We start from the raw sequence: 12,849 nt of genomic DNA, 5'->3' as shown, positions 1-12,849 counted from the left end.
ATGAACAAATAGAAAGAGCTGACAATACTGTTGAGAGAGAAGCTAGCTGTCCTTTTCTTTACACCATGGAAGTAAATCAAACTAACCTCCAAATTAAAAAAAATAATTAAATGCAAGTTTCATGAATGATAGCATGGGAAAAATCAATTACGAAGTTGTGATTAATATTATTTCTCATATTTGGAAGTATTATAGGAAAGTTATGCTTTTAGTAATTTCAGGAATGTATAATATCCACCACGCATAACTATCAGTTTTATTTACTAAGTCACTTTTGACATGTATACCTTTTGCAAATACTCTCTTATATGGGAGTATTACATTAATACAAATGTTTACAAAATATGTCCACGGGAAATACTTTTTATGGCACTTTGGGGTGATTTCATTGAAATGCTTTAAAATGCTGACTGTCAGAACAATTTTTTTTTTTGGAGGAAAAACCTAGCCTGCTGCATTGTAAACCATATTAACAACATCGATTGGATTTTCCACTAGGTGGCAATGAAACAAGAAGAACACAGAGAAATAGAGCTGCTAGAGTAGGACACATGATTGGGGAAAGGGATTACAGATGGTTAGAACAAAAAGTAAATTATGGTTATACTTGCTTTTAACAGAAAATTGAGAGCATGAAAATTTCTTATTGGTTCCTGTTGTGCTCATTCTGTGGCAATGAAAAAATAAGAGCTATTAATTTTCTATTTCTATAGCACATATATGGGCTAAGATAATAAAGAAATCTTTGTTATATAGATTGGGTGGCTATGAATCAAGATATTAATTTGATGACATTTTCCCTTCTCTTTGTATTATATTTCTATGATGAGTTTTTTGGTTGCAACATGGTGTCAATAGAATCATGATCTTTCAGAGGTGGAGGAAACTTTTGAGCACATCTGGCCTGAACTTTGTACTTTACATCTGAAGAAACTGAAACCCAGACACAGAAAGGCATTTGTCTGAATCATGATCAAACCAGAAGGCAAATACTATCAATTCATTCTTCACTAATTGCTCTTACCCATCTCTGTATATTCATTCATTAAGATTCAAAAAATATTTATTAAACATTTCCTAAGTTATAGGTATTATTTCTGTGGTGGGGAAAACCGAAACTAGTGGAGCTTATATTCTGGGAAGAGGAGCCAGACGTAAGTTATAAATGGGTAAATGTATAGTATGTCAGGTGTCATAAGTACTATGGAGAAAATCAAAGTAGGAAATTGGAGTGCCCGAGGGGAGGGCCTGATTGAGAAGGAAACAGTATAGCAGAAACCTGAAGGAGTTGAGGGATTTAGCTATGGAGATCTGTGAGGGAAGACAATTCCATGAAGAGAGAACAGCAAGTGGAAAGGGACAAAGGTTCGAGTTGTCTGCTCTGTTTTAGGACAGCTCAGAGACCCGTGTGGTTGGGTTGAGAGTGAGAAGAGTAGGAAATGAAGAGATAATATGATGGGGTGGAGGTAAAAAAATAGTGTTAGCACTTAGGCTTTCGTGATATGTGAGATGGAAATCTATTAGATGATGTCGGATAGATAAGCAACATGTTCTCAACTTTTAAAAGTATCACTTTGACTACTATTTTGGCAATTGACTGTAGGGAAGACTGAGTGGAAGCAAGGGAGATCAGTAACAGGCTACTATAAAAACTCAGGCGGGATAGTCTTGGTTTGGGACAAGGTGGTAGTGGTGGAGGGTGTGCAAAGTGGTTAGATTCTTGTACGTTTTTAAGCGTGGAGCAGAAAGGAATTGGGAGTAAGAGAAAGTGGAGAATCAAGAATGACACCAATATTTTTGGCATGAATAACCAAAAGTATAGAGTTGCCATTTACTGAGATGGAAAAGACTGTGAGAGGAGCAGGTAGTAGCAAGAAGATCAGGAGTTGGTTTTGGATATGTAAGTTTGAGATGCCTATTAGATATCCAAGTGAAGATGTTGAGTGGGCAGTTCGAGATAGGGTTTTGAGGCCCAAGAAACAGGTCCAACCTAGGAATAGAAATCTGAGAGTTATCGGCATCTGCATGAAAACCATGAAACTGGATAAATTCACCAAGAGATAGCATAAAAGAGAAGTTCTTGCACTGAGCCCTGAAACAGTCAACTTTTAGACCTTGGTGAGATGAGAAAGATTTAGCAAAAGAGACTGGGAAGGAGCAGCCTGTGATATAGGAGGGAATGGGGGAGATTGTGGTGCCACGAATGTCGGAGGGGAAAAGGTATTTCGAGGATGATAGAGTGGTCAGCTGACCCAAATGCTGTAGATAGGTCAAATATGATGATTGAGAATTGACCATTGGGTTTAGAAACCAATGAGGATGATCTTGAGAAAAGCAGACCTTTTGGAGTTTTGGAGGAGAAAGCAAGCTTAGAAAGGTTCAAGAGAGAATAATATGGAGAGGAATTGGAGGCAATGAATACAGATGACTCTTGAGTTTTATACAAAGAGGAGCAAAAAATAGGATGGTAGCTGAAGGGTGATGTGGGATAATGGGAGGATTTTTTTTTTTTAATTTGGCAGATCTCTCAGGATGTCTCACCCTAGTTCAGAGTATAACATTTCTTGATGCTCTACTACAGTAGCTTCTTTCTGCCTCAAAGAATCAGGCATTTACTGTCAAATGAATCTCCTTGAAAGGCCCTTTTTAATTATGCTGCTTTTGCCTGTACCAACCCCTGTTGCAGAAAATCTTTGCATACAACCTGCTTTCTATGCACTAATATTCAAATTTCTTAGCTTAAAATTCAAGGTCAAAAAAAATCTGGCGCTCTACTCTTTATCCTAGCATATTTGGTCTCTTCTCTTGATTGGTCTGTTTTGTTCCATCCACTCTTATGTCTTGTGCTGTCACCCTCTCTCTTTAGAACCCTAACATTTATCCTTCCCTTATATACTTATGAAAATCTAAACTGCTTTTCAGGACCTGATTCACATGTCGCATGTTATATGATCTCTTCTCGATGGCCTTAGCCATAAATGTATCTCCCTCATCTAATTGGCTATAGTATTTATAGCCAAAAGCATGTCCTGGCTTATATATTGCCTATATACTAAACATGTCTGGGTCTTTTTTAGTGTCTAGCTCAAATTACATGATATAGGCTGTATGAATAAATGAATGCATGCCAGCATTCCAGGTCTGCTAACTCCAAGTCTACTGTTCTCCCCCTTTTTGTGATTCCTCAGCCTTTGGTGTGATCTGGATGAATGCTACCTACTCGAGTTTTTGTCCCGTTGTTTAGTTCTTATGAACAGCTTAAATATCTTATTAATCTTTCTCAGCAACCTAGCAAGCTTAGCAGAAATCACAAGTCTCACTAAGAGTAGAGAACTGGGGCCAGAATTACTCAAGTGTTGTGTTAGCTGCACACTACTCTAATATACAGGATGAACTTGTATCTTAGATTTAACTACATTCCTAGCACTATGTCTGCAAATGCATGGCAAGCCTTCATAGAGTTGGGGACAGTCCTGATTTTGAAGTGCTTAGAGCTTCCTGCTTGCTAGTCAGGGAGCTCCACTCGGAAGAAGTTCCTTATGATAGAAGAAGCAAGCATTCTGTCATAACTGAAAAGAAGAATATCTGAGAATGCAAGTGTTTTTTGAAATTCTTTGTTGCCTCTGGGTAGAAAAAAGCTTAATGGAAGATCTTACCCCTGTAAAAAATGTATCTTCAAAAAAGCTAGATTTTAGGCATTTTATACTTGTAAAATGTAATTGTGATTGGAAAAATCAAGCCTTCTGCCACTTTCATTAATATCAAGTCAAATTTCTTGATTTGTCATTAAAATTCTCAGGAGGAAAAGATAGCTGTCTTATTAGTTTTTGTCCCGTTGTTTAGTTCTTATGAACAGCTTAAATATCTTATTAATCTTTCTCAGCAACCTAGCAAGCTTAGCAGAAATCACAAGTCTCACTAAGAGTAGAGAACTGGGGCCAGAATTACTCAAGTGTTGTGTTAGCTGCACACTACTCTAATATACAGGATGAACTTGTATCTTAGTGTCTTTATAGGAAAGAATTGGATAATGTCAAATCTGGGCAAAGCTAAGATGTCTTACATTCACCCAACTCTGTTTTCTTTGAGACAATGGAAAAATATTTTATGTTGAGAAGTATGAATTTTGCTAGGGCATTTTATGTTCTGTTTGATAGAGTTTTTAAAAACCTTTTTTATTTTTCTATATGTGTTTTCCTCAAGTTTTTGTAGACAGTGAGATATCTTTGGTTTCTGTAGAATGTTTTCTTAGTGCTTGGCTTATATTAGGATCTCAAAATATTGACCAAAGGACTAAATTAAAATGTTTGTCACATATATTTTGTCAGTGGGAATTCAAAGGGAAGAATTATTCCAGGGCTGAAAATGAGAAAAGTGTGGAATTCGGCATTTTAGATAGATGGCAGTGACTTTTACTCAGGCACCCTGCCAATTTTTCTTCAAAGTAATTAACATGCAAATTGGAACTCATTATTGCATTTCCAAAAAAGGTTGTTGTGTAGATGATTTTTAGCACGTAGGGGGTGTTTATGTGGATGCACAAATGTGTTCAGAAACCCCTGATCTGTGTGGCACTCTGAAAAATCCCGCCGGTTTGCACAGATGAATTACATTTCATTCCACCATTATCCCATGCCACAATTGCATCTTGCATATTTAAACAGGTGTACCATTTTATCCAGAGAGAATTAAATTTGGAGGAAAACAGTTTAATTAATTATTTTGCTTTTGCAATAAACAACTTTAATAAGCCATATAAACAAAGGTTATAGGTTTCCTGGTTACTAATATAATTAAAGCTTCTCCAGCTGATTATAGTAAGAATCATATTTCAGAATATACTATATGCCTAATTTGAATTATGTATTCAGAAATGACTTGGAGTATAAAGTTATGTGAGTGGTTTCTTCTTTAGAGGGTTAGGGGTGGTTGGAGACGTTTTCTTACTCTGACAAAATTCTTATCTGGTCATTGAAGAAAAATAATTACAATTCTTTTTCCTATGTGATATTTTATTATATACATGAATACATACGTACGTACAGAAACAGCTGTCAGCTTTTTTTTGGGGGGGTGCATGGTCCAGGAATCGAACCCGGGGTCTCCTTCATGGAAGGCGAGCATTCTATCACTGAACCACCTGTGAACCCAAGCTGCCAGCTTTTAAAGCAACACTAGAGGTTTTGATTCTGGATATATTTTTATAACTGGCATGCAAAGGGGAAAAACTTGACTTCCTATGAAGTTTTCTCAGTCTAGTTCTGAAGCTTTCTAGTAGATGTTTGAAATAATCCTTCATAGTTTTATTTCTTAGAAGACCTTTTCTTTTCTATTCTTTTTGTTTTGGGGTGGTGGTGCATGGTTCGGAAAACCCAACTATTCATTTTTAATACAAATGCTCCATCACTAAATGCCTTGATTACCTGCTTAAAAAATCATGATTCATTCTGGGGATGCCTGAATTCTTCTGGGTTGCTGAGTAGGATAGTAGAAAAAACCCCTGTTTGAGAGTCTGCCTTCTTTGGAATGCTAACTCTGCCATTTACTAGCTGTGTGGCTTGTGATAAAAATTTAACCTATCTGCCCCATTTTACCCATCAGTTGTGTGAGGCAGTACCAGGTATTTAGTAGTCATTAAGGAAAAGTTAGTTCCATTCTTACTTTCATCTTCATTCTGAATTTCCACTGTTAGTTTAGAACAAAACCAAAATAAAATCCCAAAGAAACAAACAGGACTACTCCACTAAAATAGTAAAAGAAGTGATTTTCTTATTGCATAGTTTGGAAAGCAGTTCTTTGCCAGGATGTCAGTATATAATTCACGGCATGGGTTACATGGATCAGCATGATTCTCATAAAATTTATAGATAATCTTCCATCTTAAAATATGTCTTGATTTAGCTGCTCTCTTTCTTTTTATCCCTTAACTCAGTTTTTCAGATGTCCACATTTCCTGGAGAAAATTATGATAGGGTTGAAAGAAGCAATGATAATGGAGAAAAGGGAGAACTCCAGGATAGTCAGAATCATGTGGGAAGGGATTTCGGTAAAGGAACGGATGTGAAAGCTTACTGTCTTATTTTTAGCCCTTAAAAAATGGAAAACTTCCTTTTGTCTGACTTTCTCTTTTTTTCATAGACTTTATCTTTCATCCTCTCCAATTTTGATCTTCCATTCAGGAATCTCAAATCTGGATGTTTCTGTAACAATGGATAAAAGTATCTAATTTAATCCTAGATCCAGTAGATCTAGAATCCATTTGGCAGGTGTGCTGTAGTGGGAATCACTATTGTATAAAAGAAAGAAGAATGTTTAGATTTAGGACTGGATACTTAATGAGGTCTGCATTATGCTAGGATAATTGACTGACCAAGATATAAATGATCTGATTTAAAATGCCTAGGAAGAACATCCTAAAAAAGGGGGGCCAGCATGGTGGCATCTTCTTGTGGGATATGTCATTTTTTGCCTGAGGCTCTATTCAGATTCAACCCGGCAACTTTTCCCTTGCTCTGTTTTCTTTTTATTTCTCCCTTCGCACTTGTTAAAATATAAGAACTTGTCAGGACATGTGGATTTCAAGGGACTAGACATTTTGCATCTCTTCATCCAATGAATAAGATGACATAAAATTGAAATATTTTCTTTGTTACATTTTCAGAGTCCTAGGTTTCCCCATTATTTCCTCTACCTCCAGTCCTTCCTTTTTCTACATTGTAAACTGTGGCCATTCCATGGAGAATGTCTTCTCTGGCATGAAATTTCTTCTAAGATTAGATTTTTTCCCACTCTATTTGTCCACCCGGTTGCCATCTCTTTCGCTGTTTCAGTCTCCAATCTTCTCCAGTCTAAAATTTTGGACCATATGCTCCCTGTTGGGTTCAAATCCAGACCCCGACAACTACTGGTTTGTGACTTGGATAGTTCTTTGTTCTCAATTAATCTCATTTTAATAAAACTTACCTTCTGAGGTGTGATGAGGACCAGAAATAGAAAAAGTCAGTGCCAGTGGTCTGTTTCTTGGCTAGGGATATGCCAAAGTAATTGAGAGCTCATGATATCTACATCCAATGATTAGAGAGACTTGGGAAGGGCTTCTAAACTATTTCCATTGTAAAATCTGTATTCAAGAAAAAACAAAATTCCTGGTTCACTGAGCTCAACCAGTTCAGACCAATTTAATGATTGGTCTACACTTCCCAGTTTTTCTCTTATTTAGATGACCTTTTCTCTTCCAAAATAACCTGAACTCTTTGCTTTTTTTAAACCACAGTTTGAACTTCAATGGATGCTGATCCATTGCGACCCTCTGCGACCCAGGAGAGAAACTTGTCATGAGCTTCCAGTCAGGATAACAGTGAGTATCTTACCACCAGCAAAGGCTCCTTCTCCACCTTCCCAACTTCCGCACTTTCCATTCTCCTCTAAAGAGTCCGGGCTTTGCTGTACCGACTAGACAGGTATTAAGCAAGCACGGTTTCTACACGCAGCCTGGTGGGTAGAAACCACTTTGTGGTTTCTGGTTCCACCTTTGGTGGCTTATGATCCTTCCTTCCCCCAAACATCTCTCCAAGAACACCGGCTGTCTTACTCGCGGACCGCGGCATAGGCCGTCGCGGGTGTGTGGGTGGAGGCAAAGCTGCTCTTTCGGTCCTGGGCTCCTGTGCGGCCGCGTGGAAAGGGTTAAGGGAGACTGTTGTCATTCTATCCGTCCTCCCGGGCCCGCGAGGTTTCCTCCAATCCCCAGGACCCTCTCCAGATCCATTCATAAATAGGAGGAACCTATGCCCCCACCTTTGGAACCACTGCTCCCGGGGGCGCTTTTTGCGGGGGACGAAGTGCCACTTTATGCGTGCGGAGGGTCCGGAAGCCTAGCGGGGCGGCAGGCGAAAGAGCAGGGACAGGGGCATTAGCAGAAGGTTGTTGGCATGGCCTGGACGGCACGGTACCGCCGGGCCCCGGGGCTGCTGCTGCTGCTGCGGGCGCTCTGCCTGTGCGCTGCCCAAGTAAGTTGTGCGCGAATTCGCGGGAGCCCCTTCTTACTTTCTCTCCATCTTTTCTTCTGCAGCCCAGCCAGGCCACCGACGAGGTAAGCTGGGGGCGAGAAGTGCTCGTGTTTTTTTTACACAAGGAGAGGATGGGGCGCAGCCTTGGGATGAGTTGTGGGAAAGGAGCAGAGTTATCCCCAAGGCTCGCCGGCCGCGCGCTTCTTCCAGCCACGCGCACCTGCGGCGCCCGCAGCTGGAGCCCGGGTCCCTGATAACCCCGTGGTCCGGGAAAGGGCGCCCCACCCCCACCCCCGTACCTAACACTGCAGGCTCAGGTGCTGAAGGTAATTGGTGACTCAAGTCAGGGGTTGAATATTTAATATGTGTGGCTTCTTACTTCCCCTCCCCACCCTCCCGGCCACGATACAGAGCAGGCCTTGCTGGAGAAGGCCTGAATTCAGGCAAGCAGCGCTAAAAGCGCCCTTTCCCGCTCCTCCAGCTGGCGGTGGCCGCACCAACTGTGCGCCCTGCTAGCGGCGCAGGCGGTCGGGACATTGGGAAGGGGCGGCCTTGGCTCTCACAAAATTTTCAGCAACTTCCCCAAGGCTCTGGCGTCACCTTCCTCCCGCGCGGGAGAGGACCCAGCCAGGGCTGGTGAACCAGCAGCGGTTTGAGGTTTCGCATACAAAGACCCCATTGTAAACTGGTTGTTGGAATTTAGAAAAACAAAGTTTCCCTTGATGAAAGGGTCTTTTTTCTTTCTTTCTTTCTGTTTTTTTTTTTTTTTTTAATTCCGAGGGCAGAAAAAAAAATCCTACATTCCCTAAACAAGTTCTTACTCTATCGGACGCCAGCATTCCTGCTGGCACCATCAAAGCTTAGCTGTTTGCCGGCGATGAAAGGGGTCACACCCTAGTGTGTCTGAAATTTGACATAGTTTTGAAGCGAGGTGCAAAGACCTCTTGCAAGGGAGTGGCGCTGCAGGTAAATCTGAAATGAGGCCAGGCGTTGAGTTTCAGGGCTCTCTGGCCCCACTCCTTCCAAATCTTTTCTACCAGAGTATTCCCCCCAGATTCAACTGGACATATCCCAGAGATTTACAAAAACGTATTGTAACTCATCTGGTGTGGAGCATCTCCATTCTTGGTTGTTACATTCTGGCCAAAACACTGACCTGAAATGACTGATTTAATCGAGGTATCGAATAACCCCAATTTTAATTTTTGAATCTCTTTTTGAAAAGAGGCGTTAGATGTTCCCTTCTTCATCACCCCCCTTTGGTTTAATGCTCTAAAGAGCTGATGGGCTCTGAGCGTGGTGGATCCTGCTCTAACCCGGAGCCGGAATTTGTGCTCGTTTGGAAGTTTAGTTTCTGGGTTTCAAAACCGGACCGCTACAGGGAGGACAAGGCCGAGGTGGGGGACTCGGGATACTTGTTCCACTAACCTGTGTGTGATGTTTTTGTCAGAGAGGCCCCCCAGGCGTGCCGGGGCCTCCCGGGCCTCCTGGCCCACCTGGAGTTCCGGGCATCGATGGCATCGACGTAAGTTTCTATTTTCAGATCCCCCTGCTGCTACCCCTCTCTAACAGCTCGACGGGGTTTTTAGAGTGTCAGATATACCCCGGTAAAAGCAAGGTTGGGCATGTGTGATTCGGGGGTTTGATCCTAGCTGCCTGGGGATTTTCGAGGGTGGGGATAAAACGGGACCCCGTTGGTCACAGACTTCCATCACTCGGCCCCTACCCTGCCCCCACCCATGTGGTTCTCCCGGGGGGTTTCTTCAGCGGGACCCCAAGCACCTCCAGCTCACGGACCGCCCTCTCCTTTTTTCCTCTCTTGCTCCAGGGTGACCGTGGTCCAAAGGGCCCACCTGGCCCCGTGGTAAGTTGATTGGCGCTTTTGCGCTGCTCTTCCCTCTTTTATACATGGTTGGTAGACGGGTGCGTCCGAAGGGTCTCATCTTTGCACCATTTTCTCTCTCTGCCACGCCCTCTTCCGGCTCAGGGTCCCGCTGGAGAACCAGGAAAGCCAGGTGCTCCAGGCAAGCCCGGCACGCCGGGCGCGGATGTGAGTATGCGTGCTGCTGGGGAGTCGGCCCAGGCCGGGTGGGGGGGGGGAAGGAGGAGGGGGGAGGGAGGAAGGGAGGGAGGAGGAGGGAGGGAGGGAGGAAGGGAGGGAGGAGGAGGGGGGAGGGAGGAGGAGGGGGGGGGAGGGAGGAGGAGGGGCGGTATCGGTAGGCGCCCAACTGTGAACCTGAACTTGGCTTTGTGTGTGTTGTGTGTACCTGGCGTACCCGGAGCATGGTCCGTGCAAGTGTGGAGAAACTAGGGGGAAAAATGCAGTGCCGATGTTTCCTCTTATCGGAAAACTGACCGGAACTGGGGTCCTGCCCTAACAGTAAACTTTTTGCCCACCCCTGGAACTCGCAGTCCCGCCATACGTGCTGGGGATGTGGGCGGAGGGGTACTGCCCTGCTAGGGCCTGGGCTCACAGCAGGTAGTCTTCACTCTTGAACTTTCACTGCCATCCCAGAGGTTAATGTAGAATAAGGAGTTTCAGGCAGGTAAAGGGGCATAATACTCCTAAATCCCAAGGAAAAAGGAAGAAGAAAGATGCACTTGAGGTGCGCGGGGATGGGGCAGGGCAGAGAAGTGGTTAGCACACATAGACAATTCAAACACTAGTTTTCTGTATTTCTACGGTGTTTTTCCTTGGCTGGACACACTGACAGAAAGGAGCTGGTTAGAAGATTGGAAACCAGCAACCTCTCCCCAGTTTACTCAATTATCCTCCTCTGCCCCCAAGTCTGAGGGATGCCCAGATGCTGAATTGTATGGCAAACCTAACAGCAAACAATGTTTCTTCAGAGTAAAATGACTTCAGGATGCTCTTCTCTCTTATACATTTGACTAATACTGAGTTTCCACTTGGGTGGGTCCTTGTCCCTGGCACTGGGATACAAAGTGTAAGATTCGGTATCTGTTCTCGGAGAACATTGGTGCATCCCTTAAGTTATACTATGTTTTCCACTTTGTGTAATTTCCAAAAATGAAAGACTTCTAAATGAAGGAAAGTACTTGGAAACCTGTGATTGCATTCCCAAGTATTTTTGTCTAGAGCTTAAGACAGATCCTCATTTTGAGAGAAAAAAATAATGGCTAGATTTTAGCTGGTATTAGAACATTCTCTATAAGGACTACCATAATGAAGGTATTTGTTTTTGCTATTTCCTGCATTAGAAGATAGACTTAATTTTACATTTTAAAGCCTCTTGCTTCAACATTTTGTGTATACAAAGTGGCAACACATGAGTATTCCAGTGACTAGTATTTGGATAATACAAACTGAAGACCAAACTAATATTTGGATTATTCAAACTGAAATTATATTATTTGTTGGCTGTCAAGCTCTTCTTTGAAACATTGTGAATTACTTGAAACTGTCATACAATAACAAAAGTCTGATCAATATAAGGGAGTTAAACTAGTAGCCCCATTATTCAGTACATGTTAGATTTATTTTTACATTTCTTTGAAACTTGGAACAGGCTTTTGTTTCTGGTGAAAAGAAAATTTCTGTTTAAATTAACTTTTTTGTGATTGGATAATAAATGGGCCATCTGAGTTCTTGACTTGTTATTGAGTTGCAATATAATTTCAAGCAGAGGGCTAGACTTATCTGTTCTGCAATTTAATGGTGCTTTTAGATCTTGCTCAATAAATTCCTTTTTACCCTTTACTATAAACTCATTAAGACAAACTCAGGTTTTGCTTTATAAAGCGATTTCCCCCACTTGAACAAAAATTTTGCATGAACAATGAAAGTGCTTAGAAATCTTTAAAACAGCAAGGTAAATAACAACTACATGTAGTTTTTTTCTGTCTGTAGTTGCAGTACCATGATGTAGAACAAACCAGATTTCAAATATTAAGAAATGTAGAAGAATAAGATGTTTTAGATTATAGAATTGGACCCTGGGAGACCCTCAGGGAGAAGCTGATTAAGGCATTGTGCTGGATCTCTTGGGACTGAAGAGGAAAGTTAAAGAAAAAGAAATGGGAGAGAAAAAAGTAGGAACCCCGTATATGTGCCAGCATTTTAGGCATTTCCTAAAATGAAGTGAAAAAGGAACTCTGCTAATTTTCATTCGTATAGAACTTTGCCCCCAGACACTGTTACCAACATTATTTTCTTCAACCTTACAATAACCTAGAAAGTAGGCAGGGCTAATATTATTTTCTACAGATGAGGGAACTGAATAATTAGGAAAAGTGATTCCCCCAAAGATCCAGAGTCATTTAATGGCTAAGATAGTGAACGAATCCAGTCTTCTGGATTTTTAGATTTTCTTTTAAGGAAGTTCTGCCTCTTGAAATGCAAATGAGGTTCTTAAGAGAATAGGGGGGAAAGGATGATAGTAAGTTTTTATTATGTGAGTTAACAACCAAACAGAATGATGGTTAAGTCAATGGATAATAACATTATTTATAGTTGATTTTTTAAGAATTATTTGTAAATATTGGTATGCTTCATCTTTTCCAAAATTTGAGTTGAAGCCATATGAGACATAAAATTCGGGAGCTGAAAAGTTTTCTTATTCCACTCTTAGGCAAATTTGACATTTATCTTTTACCTTAAATTGAGAATGGACGGCTTTGAGAATAATGAAACACAGTAACTAGATAATTGTTTGCTGTCTGTTTGTCCTCAGCCATAGCAGACATAAATAAGTAGAAAAGCTTTAATAATGATTTTTTTTTTTAGGTGAGCCTGAGTATAGTGATAGGACCTTAAACCTCCAACTTCTTTGTCTTCCACTCTTTTGTTCATGGCAAAGCTGTACTTTTTTGTAATGTTAAA

The 12,849-nt window shown here is 41.4% G+C and overlaps 1 protein-coding gene across 1 annotated transcript in view; it reads left to right on the top strand.

The window, feature by feature from the left end:
- COL9A1 (collagen type IX alpha 1 chain) overlaps positions 1–12,849 on the top strand; it is a 94,436-nt gene that overhangs the window by 27,302 nt on the left and 54,285 nt on the right. Inside the window, exons 6-10 of the mRNA XM_077159248.1 lie at positions 7,274–7,357; positions 8,069–8,089; positions 9,457–9,531; positions 9,835–9,870; positions 9,994–10,056. Coding sequence (XP_077015363.1) covers positions 7,274–7,357; positions 8,069–8,089; positions 9,457–9,531; positions 9,835–9,870; positions 9,994–10,056 — 279 coding nt within the window. The remainder of the gene's footprint in view (positions 1–7,273; positions 7,358–8,068; positions 8,090–9,456; positions 9,532–9,834; positions 9,871–9,993; positions 10,057–12,849) is intronic.

The sequence above is a fragment of the Tamandua tetradactyla genome, chromosome 5 (genome assembly GCF_023851605.1).
Source record: "Tamandua tetradactyla isolate mTamTet1 chromosome 5, mTamTet1.pri, whole genome shotgun sequence".
NCBI classification, from domain to species: Eukaryota; Metazoa; Chordata; class Mammalia; order Pilosa; family Myrmecophagidae; genus Tamandua; species Tamandua tetradactyla.
This window is presented reverse-complemented; position numbering and strand designations above follow the sequence as displayed.